Here is an 18828-nt window from a genome sequence, read left to right on the forward strand (position 1 = left end):
GCCAGACAGTAATGATCCCAAAGTCCAGGTGCTAGTGCCTTGCTGTCACGCCGCCTCACCCTGCGCTCCTCAATGACGCCTCGTGCCACGTTCACTGTCACACTAATGAACGCGCACGCCACAACTGGTCTTTGTGTGTCTGTCGGGCAGAACGCGTGTTAAAATATCAAACCCGTATTATTGCTGGACTCTTTTAAGCCGTTATAACTACCTGAACACAGCGGTGATTTGTCAGCGTTCGTGTGAAGGATCCATACGATGAACCTTGTCCTCGGCCCCGTCTCTAATCACTCAGCTCCTCTGAGCTACAGATAAACTCCCTGTAGACGCAGACACAACCTCTGTCTCTAATATCTCTGATGTCCTCCATTGATTAGATATCTAGTAGGTGTTTTATTGTCTCTATTAGCTTGACACAGTGCCAGCCAACGTCACATCTCATAGTCCTAGTTTCTGTTGTGCCCATGTTGAACCCCGATGTGTCAGCTCGGCCAAAGGTCAGTGGATTAGGACACCGTCAGCTCCTGAAGAACAAAGTAGCTGCTGTTTTACACCAAGACATCAGAGGTCAACGTCACAAACGCTACCAAGGAGCAGCTTTTTAGTACAGTGTGTGTGAGTGTGTTTTATTGGTAAGATGTGTTGAACATCACCGTGTTGAAGAGATGATAATATTAATTAAGAAGAGTGAGAGCACTTAAGCAACAACTTACTGAAATGCAAAAAGCTTAATTGGAATGTTTGTCAGAATCCTTCCAGTAATTTGATGAGCTTGTAAAGAAGGACAGGGAATAACGAAAGATTGTCTTCTTCGCTTAATTAATTAATTAATTCAAGCAAATATAGTATTTAACAGTAACTTTAACAAGTTCTCTTATCCATTAGTGCGAGACCACAACTGAATAAAAACGGAACCTTGTCTGTTACTCAACCACTGTTCACTGTCGCATAAACGGACGATGACGTCCTGTCACGGTGATTCTTTTATTTTCATTTATTGATCTTTGAACTGTGCTTTGTAGAGAAACAACGTGGTTTGAACGTGTCGCGTCCATTCAGGAAAAGAGATCCGCTCAATATTTTGTCATTTCCTCCAGTCGATGAGGTTTACTGTACTTTTGCTTGGCCCCCGGTATTGGCCCAACAATGTTCCCTTCAAGGACAGTTACCTCCTGACTGCTTTACTAAATACTTTAAGACAGGCACAAATAAAGTATAAAATATTCTGAATTTTGAAGACAAAACCACTATAAAGCTTGCGTCGGAGTTGTCATGTGACAGAAGCCACAGCTTCAGGAAGAGAGACGTTCTGACAGCATGGAAGGGACTCCTGGACTTTGGGCTCTTCACTACAAGTGTTATCTGGCTTCAGCATATATACACGGAAGCAGCGGTCCGACAAACGCAAAGGCTGCGAGATACACAAGCCAAACACAGGTGAGAATTACGCTACATTCAGAGGTACAAGCAGGTAAACAAGGAGATCAAAGTAGAAGCGGGTCTGATCGTTTCTGTTCTGTCGGCGCAGACATGAAGGCGCTGGTGCTTCTGGCTGTGGCCGTGCTTTCCGGTGAGTTCAACACCGTCTCCATTTTTATACGCAAAGTTAAGGGTGGACTGAAAAGTCAAAACTCCGCACTGCACTCAACTTCCCGCGGTCTCGTCCGCACCCGGCAGGCTGTCACGCCAACCTCTTCTACGCTGACGCTCCCAAGCCCCAGGTGGACGCGCTGACGGAGGCTTTCTGGGACTACATCGCCAAGGCCACGCAGACGGCCGACGACACGCTCCAGATGATCAAGGAGTCTCAGTTCGGACAGGAAGTCAAGTAAGTCCCGGATCAGCGCGATGACTGCGTCACTCAGCGCTTTAGGGCCGTTGCAAACATCTGCACGTCTGTCTTTTAGCGCCCGTCTGGCAGAAAGCGCGGACTTAGCCAGCGAGTACGCGGTCGCCCTCCAGGAGCAGCTCTCGCCCGCAGCCGAGCACCTGATGACCAAGATCAGCACAGAGGCCGACGTGCTGAGAAACGCGCTGACGCAGGAGCTGAGCTCCGTGCGGGACAAGCTGGAGCCCTACACCGAGGACACGAAGGCCCGGATCCAGCAGAGAATGGAGCAGATGAGGCGCGGACTGGCGCCGTACGCCGACTCCCTGGACTCCGGGGCCCTGAGGTCCACCCTGGTGCAGAAGAGCGAGGAGCTGAAGAGCAGCCTGGAGCAGAGCGTGAAGGGCCTGAAGGCTCAGCTGGGGCCCTACACCGACGGCCTGAAGACCAAGGTGGACCGGCACCTGCAGAACCTCCACGAGAGCGTGGCCCCCATGAAGGAGAAGGTGCAGGTGGAGCTGAGTCAGGGGGCCAACCTGGTGAAACAGATGGTGGCCCCCTACGCAGAAGACTTCAGGGAAAAGCTGGACCCCTACACGCAGGACCTCCTGATGCAGCTCACGACCCTCTACGAGTCCCTCATTCAAGACAACTGAGGCCGCCTGGTCAACATGCTTCACCGCGGACCCAGAGGCTGGCTTTGCTTGGGCTGAAACTGAAGCATGCAGTCGTTTCATGTGCGAAGGGTACTGTACGCCAAATGAACTGGATGCCGGCCCACGGCATCCTATTTATTGCTAAGTGCAATATTTGCAAAGCAAACGTCTGCACTCAAACGTGTACATACTGACTTTTTATCATGTGTTGTGATGTTGGACGCTGTAGCTTTTTTAAATTTCTCTAAGTTATAAAATAAATTCAGCAATCGAGCAAAAACATGGCGACAGATCCTCGTTAGTTTTTTTTTTTTTCTTTCAGTGCTGCCTCTGCAGCCGCTGTGTTAAAATGTGACAAGGTGTCATGAAGTGTGAGCGCCGAGCGATTACTGGGGCCACGGGCCACAGCGGCACGTCTGCTGTGTTTTACTGGAAGGGGACCAGTGTTTTCCCTCAGTGGCCAAGTCCTAACATGCCCTCTCGCGGCTCCATCTCTCCATCCAGAGGCAGAGAGGCCTGCTCTTATCCTCGTACTTGTCAACGCTTGCCATGAAACGGCTCCTTCCTGGTGCCGGCGCTTGAAACGTGCGCGGCCCACGTGATTTCATTTAACGCAGCTCACACATAAAGGCAAACACTATACGCACACACGACACAAAGCCTTATCGTCCGAGTCCTCCCACTCTTTACTGTGCCAGCATCCAACGTGGAGGGTCAGGGTCCAACGACAATGCAGCGCACACACATATACACACAGTACAGTACATGATTGTTCATTGTTTATTGCATTGTGTGCAGGTTTATTCTGGGATGCCTCATAATCGCGATACAACTCCGCGATTTGAAGCTTGATATGAAGAGGAAAGCACCTTTAATCAATGTAGCTTAATGTAATTGAGCTATTTAAAAGTCCTCTTTTTACAACTCTCTACAAATCTCCGTCCCTACGAATGCAAATCCGACGTCCCTTTCTCATGCGCCGGCCTGTTTTATACCTGATTAGCACTTGTGTGGGCCCCCAGAGTCTCTATTCACGCTGCATTATCAGTCAAAACCGCTGAAAGGCAGCGCTCTACCCCTGGAGGCCAGACCCGTGTCTGCCCCATTCACACTCCACTGCAAGGAGGGAGTTGCTGTTGACACACACGCGTTTCTCTGAACAAGATGGATCCTGTCTTGTTCACCATGGGGGCGAGCAGAGATTCAGGTGTTTTGATACAGAGGAGTGTTGCGTCACATCAGGCCACTGCTGCTCCTCTGATGCTGCATCACTGCTGCTGGGGAGGAAAACTGTCACGTCTGTGCGTCGCTGTGAGGGCTTTCAGGCCGCTGCTTGCTTGTTGTGGCTATGAGACCACAATGTTATGAAAGCATGTGCTTGAGGAGAAAGATGATTAAATCCAACAAAACTGCAGTGGATGAAGCCGGTGTTTTCTCTCCATCTTTGAAGAACAGTAGAAATAAATAAGTATATTGAGTTTAAAGAGTGACTGTACTGAACTGTAAAGTAAAACCAAACGTAATGAATTTTTGCAGGCATCTGAATAAGTCTCCTGATAATTAACGTCATGCAGTGGTGCTAAAACGTTTCTACTGAAAATAAGAAATCTAGTTGACATGACTCAACCTTCAGTGGAAAAGAAGTGAACACACTGCCATCTAGTGGTGAAACTGTAACCATGCATGAGTCAAATAGATGTATTTCCTCCTTTTTATCTTTAAACCAACCAAACTTAAAAAATAAAATGCTACTAATAATGATTTATTTATAACTATAGCTTCAGTTTCCCTGCTAAAGTCACACGATTACCCTGTCTGTTATTGTTTGGCTGCATCTAGAATATATATCGGTTCAGTTTACGTAGTAATATTTATTGGGGAAGTCGATGTCAGAACATCCTAATTGAAGAAACTTTCTGTGTCTCATTCTAATTCTATGCTAGTGATTTATTTTTTACAATATCACTATAAAAAACTGTCAGACCAGGGAGGAAAGTTTTAGGATTGACAAAAGCATGTTTTCTCCACGTTTACTGTTGTTGACCTTTGTAAATGTAAAGAACAAATATTCAGATCCTTAAACCAATGTCATTTGGGTTCACAAAATACTGAGCAAACTTTAGTGTGACGTTAATCATTATTTACTATTGACTAAAAAGCAAAACATTAAACTGATTTTATAAAAGACTAAAAAAAAGACTCTTCTGTATTCGTGGCGTTTTGTGTGCAGTCAGGGCTCAGGTAACTTTGCGTGTGTGTCGCTGCAGTTAATGAAATTAGGTCCATGTGATGTAGAGCCGAGTTTTACTGGGGAAATCCTAAAAAATAAATAACAACTACGGCTGTGTTAATTTCACAACTTTTATCCTGTGTGTATGCCACAGATACAACAAATGTTCATTTATGTCATGTTGAATGACTGTCATTTGGTATTTGACTTCCGGGTTCGACGGCTAAATTTTTTTCAAGGGTCTGCTTCCGTTCCGGCCTCTAATTGTTTTCACCTGTTCCGTGTTGTCCACGTCCGTGAAACTCACGTGAGCCTCGTTAGGGCTCGTGTAAGTGGTTCCCGCCACCCCATGTTGGAGGGAATGAGCGTTGTTTCAGGTTCTGGGCTGCCGTTGTTGCACTTAGAAGCATTCTCGCGTCTTTTTCCGACCATTTAACATTTTTCAAGTCAAGCCGCCGACGGTGCTTTGCGTTTTTCGTGTGTATCATTGTATTCAAGCCATGTTCGTGCCTGAAGTCACTGAGCCAGGTCATGTTTTACTGTGTGGACTCGGTCTATTCAATCCAGTCTGCTGTCAGCTGTTCTAACCTTGGAAACCACTGTGGACTTTCATGCCTGAAGGTATTTATGAACCGTTTCACACACCTGAAATCATTCAGCTTTAGAGAATGTCCTCATGGATTTTGCTTTTGACCTAAACTTTTGCTGTGTTTAAATGAAGCCTCAGGGCCGTCGGCCATTTTGACTCGCTTCCTTAGACTTGGTGATGTTCTTCTCTCTTCAAACCCCGGATCCACAGATCTTGCTCTGTGGGAAAGCACCCCTGTGGACACTCTCCCACCGCACCGACTCCTGTGGAAGGTATCAGTTTGAAGTCTAAACCCACCTGCCTGGTCCACTCTCACCCACTGCAGTCTTCAGTCTCTTCACCTTCATTCTGCCATTAGTCCCAGGGTCGTCAAGGAATTTTTATTTGGATTTGACTGTTTGCAGACTGACCTGCTTCTGTCAAAATACTTTTTTTTTTTTTCCCAATGTCAACCCTAAACACATTTCCACTGAACATATTTGACACTTTTGACTTACATTTAAGAAACGTGCACTATTCAACTGAGTGAAATTTGATTCATGTTCTAGTTTTTCCAGTAAATTGTTAAATGTTAAATAATGTTTAAACTGGTGACATTTTTTTTAAAGTTCACTATACAATTGTGCAAAATGGTTTTGAATATAAGTAATTTTAATATTGTTGTATAATGAATTTTAAATTCTTAATGAATAGCTCAAGCCATACTCTTCCCAACAGGGGGCACATCTACAAATGCTAAAATAGATTTATGGTAATTGCTGCTTGTATTCATTTATCCAGGTTTATGAATTTGAGAATAGACTTTTCAACGTGCCTTTTAAGATGAGAAATATACACAAATGCAAATGAAGTTTTTTACTTGGAGCATGCACATTTTGGAGTTAATCAAGTCAAAGTGATTTTGACACTATTGTTTACTTCAGCCTAGAAGCAGCCTGTGAGGGACAGGAAGGCCAGAAGGTTGGTGGATGAACGGGAAAGGATTTGATGGAACAGACGACATCTGAAGCAGACCTGTTCAGAAACCTTCAGAAGGGACGTAAGGCCAACACCAACAACAAAGGTTAAACTGTCCAACATGATATTTGTTAAACACAGCCCACTGGACTTGAATTATAACTTCTGTCAATCTATTGTCAACTGCAGGGTGGTGATTCTACTGAAGGTCCACTCAGTGGAAGGCCCTTGGCAGCACTGATGCTTTGGTGGGAGCTCTGGTTTGACTGGAGGAGCGTGTAAGGATGCATTTCATGTTTGACACTTTTCCCATTGTGAGATAAATTACATCTATATTCTGGAGACCTAATATTTTTACAACTACTGTTGATGTAGAGCGAGAATAAGACTTCTACCTGTCCACAGGCTGTTTCACCTGTAGCAGCTATTGGAATTGATGTGGTGCGCGCTACAGTTTAAATAATTAATACCTAAACACCAATAGGTTTCTGATTACCAAAACAAATATGTTAATAGTTTGTTTGCATATTATGTTATAAAATATGCATTTTAGTGTAGTATTTTGAAAAATACAGCTTAGTAAAGTATATTTTAATGAAATATTGGTATTGTTCAGTGGAATGTACCTTAGTAGAATTATATAAACCTTACAACCTTTATTAAAGTACCTACAGAAAATAAGTCTCAAAATATAAATAACATAATATAAAAGTAAAGTCTCTTAGTATAGTATGTGGTTAAAAAAAGGGTTAATGTGGTATATGGTGAAAAAAGTATTAACCTATGTGGCAAAAAAGTGGCATAGTGTGTATGTAGTGAAAGAAGTATCAGAATATTATGTGATGAAAAATTATAGTGTAGTATGTTATCAAAAATTGGTTATAGTATTTTGGTTATTATAGTACATTGTGATAAAGAGGTCATTATATAGTATATGGTAAAAATCTTATTAGTATCAGTGTTGTGGTGAAAAAAAGGTTACCGTATAGTTTTTAATATAGAAAAAAGTTCCAGTGTGTGCTTGAAAAAGTCAAAGTATAGTATGTGGTGAAAGTATCTTAGTGAAGTCTCATATTGTGGTATGTGGTAAAAAAAAGTCATAATATAAAAAGGTGAAAAAAATGTTATAGTTTGTTGTAAGAGGTCAGTATATAGTATGTTAAATAGTGTCAATATAATGGGTGGTGAAAAAGGTCATGGGCATAGTATCTGGTTGGAAAAGGACAGTATAGTATGTGGTGAAAAAAGTCAGCATAGTATTTGGTGAAAAAAGTATCAGTGTTATAGAGAAGTATAGTTTTGTAAAAAGCCCGTGTGTGGAAAAAGTCTCAATGTGTAAGTAATAGTGTATTAAAAATGGAAACTGATGACTTCATTATGCATTTCCATCAAAATAGTCTCAGTATAGTTTTAGCACAGTCGTATGCGTAGTATGGAGTCTCGTTAAGTCTTGTAACAGAAAATGTCTCATTAGTATGATAAAACAAATCTGTCTAGTATAGTTGTGAAAGTAATTTGTGGTGAAAAAAAGTGTTTGGTAGACACGACAGAAGAGACGCACAAATAGCTAACTACCTTGATAAAGACAGATTGTAAATGTCACAATTTATCTTCTCCCTTTGCAGCAATAACATGGTCTAATGTTACAAAAGGTAATCACATTTATTTCCATCCATCATACAAGATCACCATATATTAGGTCTAACCACTTTGATTTTCACATCACATCATGCATCTCCTGATGCCCTTTGATTTACATTTCTCTAGCCTCTGGGTATAACCGATACACCATAAAGGAAAGATGTTTGTGCTACAGTGTGTAGGCATGGCTTGGCCAGTCCTGGCGCCTTGGTAGTTGTCTTTGTCTCTCTGTCTGCCCAGAAATCATACTTGAAGAGAGTCTCTTGAGTCCAATTTCTAAAACTTAGTCCAGGTTCCTGTGTGCCTCTGTGCCGGTCCAAGCTGTGGCCTGCGAGCTGGCTCCAGGTAGGCCCCACGTTTCTACCCAATAGTGACACTGAAGCCACACTGGAACTTGTTCTTGCGGTGGTTCAGGAAAGCTCCTAGTGCCAGCGTGAGAGGCAGTGGAAGCAGTTTCTTTTCAAGGGTTGCCCCCACCACCCAGTTGCTGTCAACTGAGCCTGGGAAATGGGAAAATTGTATGAAAATTTATTTTGTAATCTAGTCAGCTAACTGTACTTAAGAACTTTTCTTTATTTACCTTTGAAGAGTAAGTTAGCTTTAGGAAGGTCCAACTGGTAACCAAACGATGTTGTGGTTTCTTGTGTCCTTGTGCTGGCTTCAAACTCTACTCCTACCTGCAACTGCAATACAAGAACATGTTTCTTTTTTCCCCAACACCTTTTTGCGAAACAAATCCAAAACTAATGCACAAGAATACAGCACATATTTCTAAAGCTAAATACCTGATCATTGGCTTTGTGATAGTATGTAGCATGAGCACCTGCTCCTCCTAAAGTCAGCGTAGCTATGTAGTTGTCACCTGGAAAGAACAGAGATTTTATTATTCAAACATGACGTAAAATAATTTATCTAAATCCTTATCACATTGCAAATGTAATGAAATATGCATGTGAGCACATACCTGTGTACCTGCCCAGGAGGGAGGTGACCGCGCCTTCCTCCCCTGGTCTCCTGTGGTACACTAGCTCGCCGCCGAGGGCCAGCGCCGGTGTGACAGACTGGAGATAGTGCGCCACCAAAATTCCTGGACAAAGGCATTGAATCTTATATGGTCATATTTGTAAAGTGGATTGTTTTCTATCTATGTTAATCCCACATTAACAAACTAAAACCATGTTCTTTGTTTTATTCTGTTACAGTTGCTGCACTGCATCTACTACAATACAGAGAATAAATCTTACCAGAGCCAACAAGCACATCTGGATTTCCAAGCGTCACAGCTGCAGTGAAATCTTCACCACGATACTCCATGTCACATTGCCAATTTACAAATTTATGCTGTTGAGTCTACAATATATAAAAAGTTCAAAAAAGTAACTGTTAGTGATACGCACTGGTGAAGGAATCAGAAGAAACAACCCGAGAGGACAGTCACCATACCTGGATGGCTATTTTGGAGCGAACAGCAGTTGTGAGCTGGTGGATGACCTGGGCATTCAGGCTGCCAGTATTGTCCATATCACCAACCATGACTGGAAAGGACTAAAAAAAATGTGAATGAATAAATAAACATCAAGGTCCAGGAACATTTAATCCTCAAGCTCAAATCATCACTACTGTCTGACAGACACCATGTCACCTGGAAGGACCACACGAATCACATAAGGGCCTATTCTAAACACGCTAAAGTGTGTGTATTTGTATAAAACAATGTTGTCAATTAATTACTACTAGACTTGGAGCACATTGTTAAAGTAACATTGTGCTTTAGATCTAGTAAAGATTGTGCCGAAGCTCTATTTTCCCCAGAACAACTCAAAATGCAACTCAACATAATTTCAGTCATCTGACAACATTAAATCTATAAACATTATCAATCATCTCCCTAAAAAAATCATCATGAACTAAATAATTATGACTGGAGTAAAACTGAAAAATCAACCATGCTTTTTGGACATACAATTATTTAGCTGTAAATTTAGTATCAGGCCTCAAGTCCATTTTATGAACAGTTAAGTTTTACTTGGCAAAAAATATGATTCGCCTAAAAACAGTCAAAAACGAGGGGTTTAGCACTCGAATTAAGTATTTTGAAACGTGTTATCTTCCTTTTAAAAAGGGCAATGTTTCTGTCCTTATTAGATCATTATTGATAACTATTGTGAGAAAGTATTAACATGAACCAGACCAATGTGTTCACGTGGATGAATAGCATAATTATAGCCTACAGTTTAAGCAATGGTGAATTGATCAAATTTGTGATTTTAGAATTATGTAACAAACTGGTAGCCCTTCACATTAATCTGATGCCAAGTAGCCATGTTCAAAAGGTTTGGTGATATGAAAAAACAAATCTAGATTAAAACAATACAAGGCCCAAGATTATAAATTTTGGATTATAAAAAGGAACCAGCAGTTTCATTCCACAGACAATTGGCAAACACTTTTCTTTCTAGTTTCTCTTCCTGCATTTTAAAGACTATACTTTGTTGTACCTGCACACAATAAATTGAAATAATACAATGTTTATGCTGCTGAAATGGAAAATGGTCATTACCTCTGCTGGTCCAGTCTGTTTACTCCCTACGTATGTGGCACCAAACCGATAACCAGAATCACCCAGGGTGCTGAGGCTGACAGTATGGCTGACCTGGAAGTGGTTACTAAGGCCCTTGTTGACCACTAACCGCACCCCCTCCATCTGCAGGGGGAACACCTCTGAAACGAAAAAAAAACCTCAGACATTAAAAACGGACTTCTATACTCTATTATTGAAATACAATGACTATAAAATGAACAAACACACAATATTACAGAGTGAATGCTGATTTTCTAACCTTTGCATTTGCGGTGACACTCCTCATATGTGCCTGGGTTTGACAGTGAGGAATCCGCTGTTTGCTGGTCCAAACTAGGTGAGGGGACGGAGGACACGGAGGGCATAGTAAACCCTGGAGGGACCGACACCAACCCCGGCACACCTTGTCCACCTCCAGCTGTAGCTGGGGCCGGGTTGGGGGAGGCGGCAGCCAACACACTGCCCATACTTAGACTATAACAGCCTGGGAATGAAAAGGCCAGGGGTTACAAGTCATTTAACGATTACACTATTAATTGTGCGAATCGCCATGTGTGCTGTTATCCACTAGTTGTGCAGTATATCCAATGTAGCAATGCGAAATTAGCCCCAAACTCGTTTATCTCCCACCGACTTTCCAGCTACAGTGAGTGTCCACCCGTCCTGGCAGCAACAGTGACGCTGGGGCTGGTCAGTTTTAGCCACGGCCCAGTTTACTCACAGTGTCGATGTCAAGCGAATTGATATTCGAAAGAGATGCTAACAGTTCGCCGTAGACAGCACATTGGAAGACACAGTAACAGTCAGTAAAACTGTCCGCCAGGGTCACATTATTTAACATGTGAAGGCTAACGCAAGCTAGCACGCTTGGTTGGTTGGTTAGCTAGCTAGCTGGCTAGGTAGCCATGTGGAGTCGACCACGAGATCTCTATACACAGGAAACAACATAGCTAGGAAGGCAGTGGTGGGGATTAGCAACGTCTAGTGACTGTTTTTATATTTTAATAATCGTATATGTTTTATATGTCAATGCAGCTACTCACGCTAACGACTCGCGTCCAGGAGTAGTTCAACACCGGCAAAGTTCACGACAACGTCCGTGACTGTAGTTGCACAGTAACCGCCCATTTCCCGCGTCTTGTCCGTTGATTGGGTAATCTCTAATTAATTTCCACCACCATTGGCTGGAGCTACATATCCGATAGCCCGCCCTGTATGACGTAAGGCGAGATGCGTTCGCTTAACATTGGTTTCATTCAATCTCCCACTGAATGACATTCCAAGGGTACACCTGATCTAGGGGCCATAACAGAACAAACAGCCTTTGATTAAACGTAGTAAGGGTGCGTTCTATGTTAGTGGTGCTGTTTGACGATAACCGTGTTCCTGTATTAAATGGTCAGTTTTGCCTCATTAAGCTTTAACACAACGATGACCAAAAGAAATGTGTTATTCTGACACACTTTGCATGTTTATTCTTTATAACAGGAGAGACACGTCTGATCACGAACACATTGATTCTGCAGCATAACGAAGTATTTAAACAGACAAACCTATTTTTAACAACAGGGAGTCCTAGAACAGATGGCGCATCCTGCACAGAGCACCATTCTTAACATTAAGTCAGTCTGGGATTACGTAAAGACGCAGAAGCAGCTGAACCGAAATCCACACAGGACTTGAAGCAAACTCTCCAAGATGTTCGGATCAACTCATCTGCTGGATTCTAGCAGTTAGGAGGATGAATGCTTAAGCAAGTGGACCGAGAACGAGTGCCATCAAAAATGCAAACGTTGCTTTTGTTAACCAAACTTTTGCATTATTTCTTAAGCAATTACAATTTACAAATAGCTAACATCAAACGAAGACACAAGACTCCTTGTCTGTCAGTTGGACTTTATTTTGAGTTGCTGGCATTTAAACGTTTCAAAGAAATCTTGGTTGTCATTCTGCTCAACAAATCAACTCATCGGTCATGAAACAGTTCATGGTTACAAGCCCACATGAATTACTGTCGCAATCAATGTCTCACTGAGGATAAAGATCTCCTGGAAATTTCACAGTAATGAAGTTGAGATGCGCTTACTTATGAAAATGACATTCCTTCTCACAGTGCAAGAGTTTGTGTTAGGGTTTGACCACAAGCAAAAAAAAAAAAAAAAAAGAGTTCTGACTTCAGACTAAGGCACTTTGAAGAGGGGATCAGAAACCGCATGGAGGCCTTCCTGTCCCAATGATAACTAAGGCCTTCTTGTTCATAGCTGTTTAACCTGAGAACATTATGCATAGCTCCACTTTTTGAAAAAGAACAGATTAAAGAATTTTTCTACTTGATTACGTGATTATTGGGTCCACAAAGTGAGCTACACTCGACAATCAACATCTCATTTCCACTGTTAACTGTAACACAGCAGCTGCTTTTAAACATCACCCTGAACAAATAGTGATATTTGCGGTTTAACCTATATTCTAATATATTATTACTTTACTGTTGAAGCTTTGTTGAATATTGTTACTCACAAATAAGCTGGAACGATGAGCAAGCTACACTTAGTGGCCACAGTATTGTGTACCCATTAGCTTAAAGGTCTTGGGTTTACTGACATGTTGCAGAAGAACACGCAGTCTGGTGTGTCATGGCCAAACTATGGTTATCACAGGGGTCTGAAAAAAAAATATCCTGACTGGGAGAAGGGGAGAAGAAAGACGCAATGACAAATTTTAAAGAAAAAGTATCAAACAAACCAAAGTGTGTTTATATGGATTTATATACGTAACAAAACTTTCCCGCAAAAGGACTGGAAGACATCACCTGTTCTTACATATCCTCTCCAAAAATTTAGAAAAGGAAAAAAGGGGGGTGATGGTATAATGATGTTTGATGCACTTTCATTGCTGACAGCTAATCTACATTATTACCCATGTTGACACACTGCTCCAGAGCAGAGTTGTGATACTGAGATAAAAAAAAAAAAAAAAAAAAAAAAAAAAACAGCCACTAAGTTTCGTTTCACACTAAATGTTTTTAAGTGCAGTTTTCCTTTTAATCTGTTCTGTTCAAAATACATGTTATTTAGATGTAAATGGCAATATGTTGTGGAGCTGGGCTCCATTCTTTATGCATCCCTTTAGTTTCACATTCTTATATTTATAAGTACAAGTAGAGACAATGTTAATCTTTTCAAGCCTTTGTCGAGTCTGGCTCAGTACAGCGACCATCTAATTAAAGTAGTATTTCCCAGTGAAGTAAATTTGCACAGACAACTGGAAGGATAACTGTAACTCATCATGAACCGTAAATGTAAAGTAGACCATTTTGATGACGTAGAGAGGAGAAATGTTTGCATCTTGTGACCTTTTGCCAGTATTCTGTGACGAATGCCAGGTATCAACTTTGTCCTGAAAAAAACAAACCACAAAAGCAGAGTTAAACATCATAACAAGAAGACTGCTGAGCAGCTCTGTCCCAATCTGCTAAGTACAGGAGAACAAATCCTAACCTTTCCACCTTCAATCCTGTAAAACTTCAGTTAATCTCCCTTAAAACAAAAGAATACTATGCATTTGCAAGTTGAAATTTTTCCTTCACACTAAAAAGGTTGAGGGACTTTGCTATTTTATTGTTCATATTTTGCTGGTTTAAGTATTTTATTATATTTCAATGTAACAAATCAGAAAATAATGTTTAAAGGTAAAAAAAAAAAAAAAGAATAAAAAAAATAAAAAAAATCTGACCATATATTCAAGCCGCTCCCAGTTCCTTGTTTTTGGCTTTGTCATCATCGCATTCATCTTCTTCTGGGTCGACAGAGTGAAACTCTGCCACATACAGGCTCTTATCGATGCTTCCGGGGATAGGCTTAATGTCAGTTCCCAGCTGATCCTCAATAGTCTTTAGGTTGTAGCGGTCATCTGAAGTGATGAGATTAATGGCCAGACCGAGGTGTCCAAAACGCCCTGAAGACACACAATGTGAATATGATGATGATGATTGCTAGGCAAAACAACAAACATCAGTGTGGCCGTACTAGGTGTAGCTAAGACTTATTGTTATCTTAACTCTCACCTGATCTGCCAATTCGGTGCAAGTAGGTTTCTGCACTTTTGGGAAAGTCAAAATTGATGACCACATTTACCGCCTGGATGTCAATTCCTCGAGTGAATAGGTCTACAAGAAATTATGTTTAGTAAACTTACTAAAACACAAGCAATTTAAATGTTCACTATAGGTTTTAAGAATGTATCTACCTGTGCTGACCAGGTTTCTGCACAGTCCGTTCCTGAAGTCATGGAAGACACGGTTCCTGTACTCCTGCATCATCTTTGCATGAATGTAGAAGCATGAATAGCCCAGTTGGGTGATTTTCTTGGCAAGTAGCTCAACCCTCTGGGTAGAGTTACAGAAGATGATAGACTGATTGATCTGAAGCTGGAAAACATGAAAAGAAATATGTAGATATGATATTAGAAATCAAACACAAATCATAGGCAGACGTGTGCATTCACCAAAAATCATGGATCAGAACAGATTTCCTGAGTTTGCATTTGCATCATGCAGGTGGTTATAACATTACACATCTATTGCAAGCTACACTAGTAAAAGAATAATTTAAGTACAATTAAAAGAGACAAGGCAAAAACGTGCCATCTCTCAACATTTACTTCCTAAAAAAAATTGTTTCTTTTTGGTATTTTACTGATACAGGAAAAACACTCACCTTTGAAAACAATGTGTTGAGACAGTGGACCTTCTGTCTTTCTGTCACATAGGCATAGTACTGGGTGATACCCTTCAAGGTCAGTTCCTCCATTAGGTTGATCTCATAGGGCTTCTTCAAGTGGTTGCTCTAAGAGGAAATATGCACTGTGTTTACAAGTGCAAAGAAGAGCTTTCACCATATAAAACTTAAATTGTTGTGCAAGTACATACCATGAATTTTTGCACACTGATTGGAAACGTGGCAGAGTAAAGCAGAATCTGACGATCCTTTGGTAAGAAGCTGATAATGTCTTCAATGAGGACTACAAAGTCCTGGGACAGCAGTTTATCTGCCTGCAGAAAAACACAAACGTAGGACAAATGTATCACATGTGAAACGCCACAAAATCAACATTGACAGGGGAACTCAGAAATGAAGAGTTAAACCACCTCATCCATCACCATCATTTGGGCCTTATCCACTTTTGCAACACCCTTCTTCATCAGGTCCAGTATCCTGCCTGGTGTAGCAATCACTACATGCACTGAGGACAGGTGACAAAGGCAAATTTTAAAATGTTTGATGCACATGAATGTATTTTAAAATTATTTCGAATTATTTCTAATATTAAGAACATGGCAAATACCAGTATCATCAAGACGCATGATGTCATCCCTCAAGTTGGTACCACCTGTGGTAGCCATGACCTTGATGCCTGCCATGTGCTTGCCGAGCTGAATGCTGATTTGGCTCACCTGCAGGGCCAGCTCTCTTGTTGGCACCATGACTATGGCTGAAATCAAACAGAAATGTCACCTTCAATACTTTAGCAATTGCATATGGATACTAGCATGTGTAATATACACCACCAAAAACTACTGCTTACAAAACTGTGCTTCTATTCAACTTTAAATTAAATGTCTTCCTTATGATTGAACTATTATACAATATACATATATGCACATTGCAACGATTTCTAAAGAGTAAAGCAAGAGGTTACCTTGGATGTGGTTCTTCTTTACATCTATTCTCTCCAGCATAGGAATGAGGTAGGCTCCACTTTTTCCTGTGCCATTCTTAGCTCGGGCTAAAATATCTCTGCCTGACAGAGCTATGGGGATGCTTTCTTCCTATTGGCAAATAAATACATCTAATCAGTACAATGAGCAAGGTCTAGCAGACATGACAGAATTACTGGGAAAAGAAACAATTCCTAACGGCAAAATGCAAAACCTTATTCCTTCACTACTTTTATAATTATGAATAGTGCATAGAACAAAATCCACAAAACAATGGTGCAGAAACAATCCTAGATGATCTAGGTAGTCTGTAACAGGACCCAACTAGAAATTAATGGAAAATTCCTGTACGTATTCAGGCTGCCTACTGTATTATTTAGGTAAGAAAACCCTGAAAAGCTTCAAAGCAGGGACTAAAATAACAAATCACTCAGAGGTTGGAATAAAATATATTTTTTATTTTTAATACATAAAGAAAGTAGCTCGTTAGACTCAGAGGCAGTGTCAAAGACAAACACTTGATCTACCTGTATAGGGGAGGGTTTCTCCCACCCCATTTCAAAGATTCCCATCAGAAGTTCACGTTTTAGACAGTAGTCTTCAAATTCATTTCCCTTTGTTGCTGTCACATCCTGAAAAACCAAAACAGCTTTTTAAGTGATTGCTAGGGCCAAAATGTCACACATTTTTGTTTAAATGCCTAATTATGTGCACTAGGACCTCACCGAAGTTTTCACCCGGTTGTCTTTAGCAGGAAGCTCCAGGCATTTCTTCCAGTCATCGCCAAACCTAATTGTAAGAATATTAATAATGAAAAATATTAAATTCAAAAATGTAAAAATATTTAAACCCATTCCGAAACTTCCAACATTTGCAACGTGTATTACAAAATTAAAAATGTAGGAGTCATTTTACAATAGTTGAAGTTATGAAAATGTCAGTAAAGATCCTTACAAAAATATGTACTGTACAACAAACCTTTGTTTTGATGCAGATGAAAGTACATGTAACTTACTTGATGCCCCCACTGCTCTGAGGAAAGCTGCTTCTTTTCTGAAGGGCACTAGGATGCTGGGCGTTGCCAGTGGGTCCAGACTGAGGTCCATCTGACTTGGCCTGCCCTACAAGCTGCCCATTTGCTGGCTTGTTGAATCCAAACATTGGTGCTGGATTTGCAGTTCTTGTCGTAGCCATAGGTTAAACGACCTCAGTAGGAATTTTACCCGTGCTTGTTATCGGCTTTGCTTATGTACCTTTGTGTATAAAAAAAACTAAAAGTTGAAAAAAATATATATATTTTTCCTTTTTAAAGAATGTATTGTGCACACAATCTGACATCCATGCTTCTTAAAAAGAAGTTTGTGTAAGAATTCTATTTACAAACCAACTCTCCAAAAATGGAGAAATGTACATTGATGTAAATAAATAAATCAAGTGTCCAGAAGAACCTGTTTTTTTTGTTTGTTTGTTTGTTTTTCAAAAAGTAATTAAAGTCCTATCGTTACAGGAACTGTGGTCCTTAATTTCTTGAGTATTCTTGGTTTATCTTGGCTTCTTGTGTTAAACGTCTCAAACTCGTATGGTTCCTTCTTTTGACATCAATGTGTTTTCCGATGCGTTTGCTGGGACCTGACGTGGATCAACGCCTTTAACCTTATTGCTTCTCGTTCTGGGGTTACGTTTATGCAAAAGCACTCAGAGACTCGCCGACGAACAGAAACTCCGGGATACCTGCCAGGCAAGAAACAAACGTGGGTGATCATTTCTGCGCACCATTCGCTGAACAACAGTAGCGAACAATGGCGAACGAGCGCAAATTTCATGCGCCAACGAAAGTCTGTCTTTGAAAAAGTACAACACAAACCCCGCTGCGAATCAAACGGGTGGTGAAAATGCGACTTAACCGAATGATGGAGTCCACTGCTTAGGTTCGATTAAACAGCGGTCTTTGTTGTGATTTATACGAGCCAACACACAGACGCGGCTAACGCAATAATAGTACCCGAACTGTTGGTTGAAATATATCGACTGAGCGTTTCCGTTATAGTCAAAGCCGGTTAACCCTAGTTTAAACCCCGTTTAACCACCAAAACCAGCTACTGTGTCTCTATCGACGACAAAGTTAGCTTGACATAAGTTTGCTAGCTTGCCTGTAGCCAAGTGGCGTTGACGCTTTAACGCAGTTCAACGTGGCTTCAACCATCCAGCTAAACTTGTGCCCGAGCTAAAGTTTGAGCTTCTCCTTTATCGAGTAATTAAACATCTTCGCCGAGACGCGCACTGCGAAGACGAGGTACATTTTCTCAGCCGTCACCAGTCACTTCAAAACTTTTATGTCGGTCTGACAAAGCGGCAGCGTTAGCATGCTAATATTAGCTTAGCCATCGACGGTAGCGTCAGATAATCGATATGCTGTGAAATGAGTCTTTACCCAGAAAACGACGCCGCCTTCACTTTGCCACATCCTCCCAATGGCTCCGCCGTTGTGTGGTTGCTTAGCGCGTGCTTCCAACGAACGTAATCAAAATAAACTGCCGCTGTGTGAACAAATCACTCCAGTTGTCACTCTCTCGGTTTCTCGCTTTCTTCAATATTGACAATTCAACATGGCCGCGCGCTGCTTTTTG

General features: G+C 41.3%; 4 protein-coding genes across 8 annotated transcripts in view; 1 reads left to right on the plus strand and 3 right to left on the minus strand.

Moving 5' to 3' along the window:
• apoc2 (apolipoprotein C-II) overlaps window positions 1-13200 on the minus strand; it is a 30829-nt gene extending 17629 nt beyond the window's left edge. Inside the window, exon 1 of the mRNA XM_055503025.1 lies at window positions 13197-13200. The gene's annotated coding sequence lies outside the window, so the exon portion shown is untranslated. The remainder of the gene's footprint in view (window positions 1-13196) is intronic.
• On the plus strand, window positions 351-10431 carry LOC114843327 (apolipoprotein A-IV-like). Of its 5 annotated transcripts, XM_029129775.3 has the most exons (8): window positions 351-1437; window positions 1529-1570; window positions 1678-1828; window positions 1908-5335; window positions 5436-5575; window positions 6227-6366; window positions 6450-6538; window positions 9104-10431. In XM_029129775.3, the coding sequence occupies exons 2-4, from the start codon at window positions 1531-1533 to the stop codon at window positions 2482-2484; spliced, it is 768 nt and encodes a 255-aa protein (XP_028985608.1). In that variant the 5' UTR covers window positions 351-1437; window positions 1529-1530; the 3' UTR covers window positions 2485-5335; window positions 5436-5575; window positions 6227-6366; window positions 6450-6538; window positions 9104-10431. The 5 variants fall into 5 exon arrangements, with proteins under 5 accessions (XP_028985608.1, XP_055358995.1, XP_055358996.1 ...); XM_055503020.1 differs by having other exon boundaries at window positions 351-1570; XM_055503021.1 differs by having other exon boundaries at window positions 351-1570; window positions 6227-6342.
• tomm40 (translocase of outer mitochondrial membrane 40 homolog (yeast)) lies at window positions 7833-11673 on the minus strand. The gene is made up of 9 exons (XM_029129773.3): window positions 11526-11673; window positions 10742-10966; window positions 10462-10622; window positions 9345-9446; window positions 9146-9251; window positions 8866-8988; window positions 8687-8763; window positions 8482-8584; window positions 7833-8401 (listed from the first exon to the last, which is right to left on the minus strand). The coding sequence occupies exons 2-9, from the start codon at window positions 10947-10949 to the stop codon at window positions 8262-8264; spliced, it is 1020 nt and encodes a 339-aa protein (XP_028985606.1). The 5' UTR covers window positions 10950-10966; window positions 11526-11673; the 3' UTR covers window positions 7833-8261.
• Window positions 12362-18795, minus strand: LOC114843207 (probable ATP-dependent RNA helicase DDX6). The gene is made up of 13 exons (XM_029129546.3): window positions 18633-18795; window positions 17217-17932; window positions 16927-16990; window positions 16729-16833; window positions 16183-16312; window positions 15829-15975; window positions 15632-15726; window positions 15413-15535; window positions 15201-15329; window positions 14731-14911; window positions 14549-14650; window positions 14218-14439; window positions 12362-13881 (listed from the first exon to the last, which is right to left on the minus strand). The coding sequence occupies exons 2-12, from the start codon at window positions 17393-17395 to the stop codon at window positions 14225-14227; spliced, it is 1470 nt and encodes a 489-aa protein (XP_028985379.1). The 5' UTR covers window positions 17396-17932; window positions 18633-18795; the 3' UTR covers window positions 12362-13881; window positions 14218-14224.
• Between the last annotated feature and the right edge of the window lie 33 nt (window positions 18796-18828).

This window comes from Betta splendens, chromosome 16 (genome assembly GCF_900634795.4).
Source record: "Betta splendens chromosome 16, fBetSpl5.4, whole genome shotgun sequence".
NCBI classification, from domain to species: domain Eukaryota; kingdom Metazoa; phylum Chordata; class Actinopteri; order Anabantiformes; family Osphronemidae; genus Betta; species Betta splendens.

Excerpts from the sequence above, each read along its gene's own strand:
- LOC114843327 (XM_055503020.1), top strand. The coding sequence starts at position 1,318 with ATGGAAGGGACTCCTGGACTTTGGGCTCTTCACTACAAGTGTTATCTG. Across the intron at positions 1,571-1,677 it reads GGCTGTGGCCGTGCTTTCCG|GCTGTCACGCCAACCTCTTC; the intron begins GTGAGTTCAACA and ends CGCACCCGGCAG. Across the intron at positions 1,829-1,907 it reads CAGTTCGGACAGGAAGTCAA|CGCCCGTCTGGCAGAAAGCG; the intron begins GTAAGTCCCGGA and ends TCTGTCTTTTAG.
- tomm40 (XM_029129773.3), bottom strand. The coding sequence starts at position 10,949 with ATGGGCAGTGTGTTGGCTGCCGCCTCCCCCAACCCGGCCCCAGCTACA. Across the intron at positions 10,623-10,741 it reads GTGTCACCGCAAATGCAAAG|AGGTGTTCCCCCTGCAGATG; the intron begins GTTAGAAAATCA and ends TTTTCGTTTCAG. Across the intron at positions 8,764-8,865 it reads CCTCCTGGGCAGGTACACAG|GTGACAACTACATAGCTACG; the intron begins GTATGTGCTCAC and ends TGTTCTTTCCAG.
- LOC114843207 (XM_029129546.3), bottom strand. The coding sequence starts at position 17,395 with ATGGCTACGACAAGAACTGCAAATCCAGCACCAATGTTTGGATTCAAC. Across the intron at positions 16,834-16,926 it reads ACAACCGGGTGAAAACTTCG|GATGTGACAGCAACAAAGGG; the intron begins GTGAGGTCCTAG and ends TTGGTTTTTCAG. Across the intron at positions 15,976-16,182 it reads AAAGAAGAACCACATCCAAG|CCATAGTCATGGTGCCAACA; the intron begins GTAACCTCTTGC and ends GTTTGATTTCAG.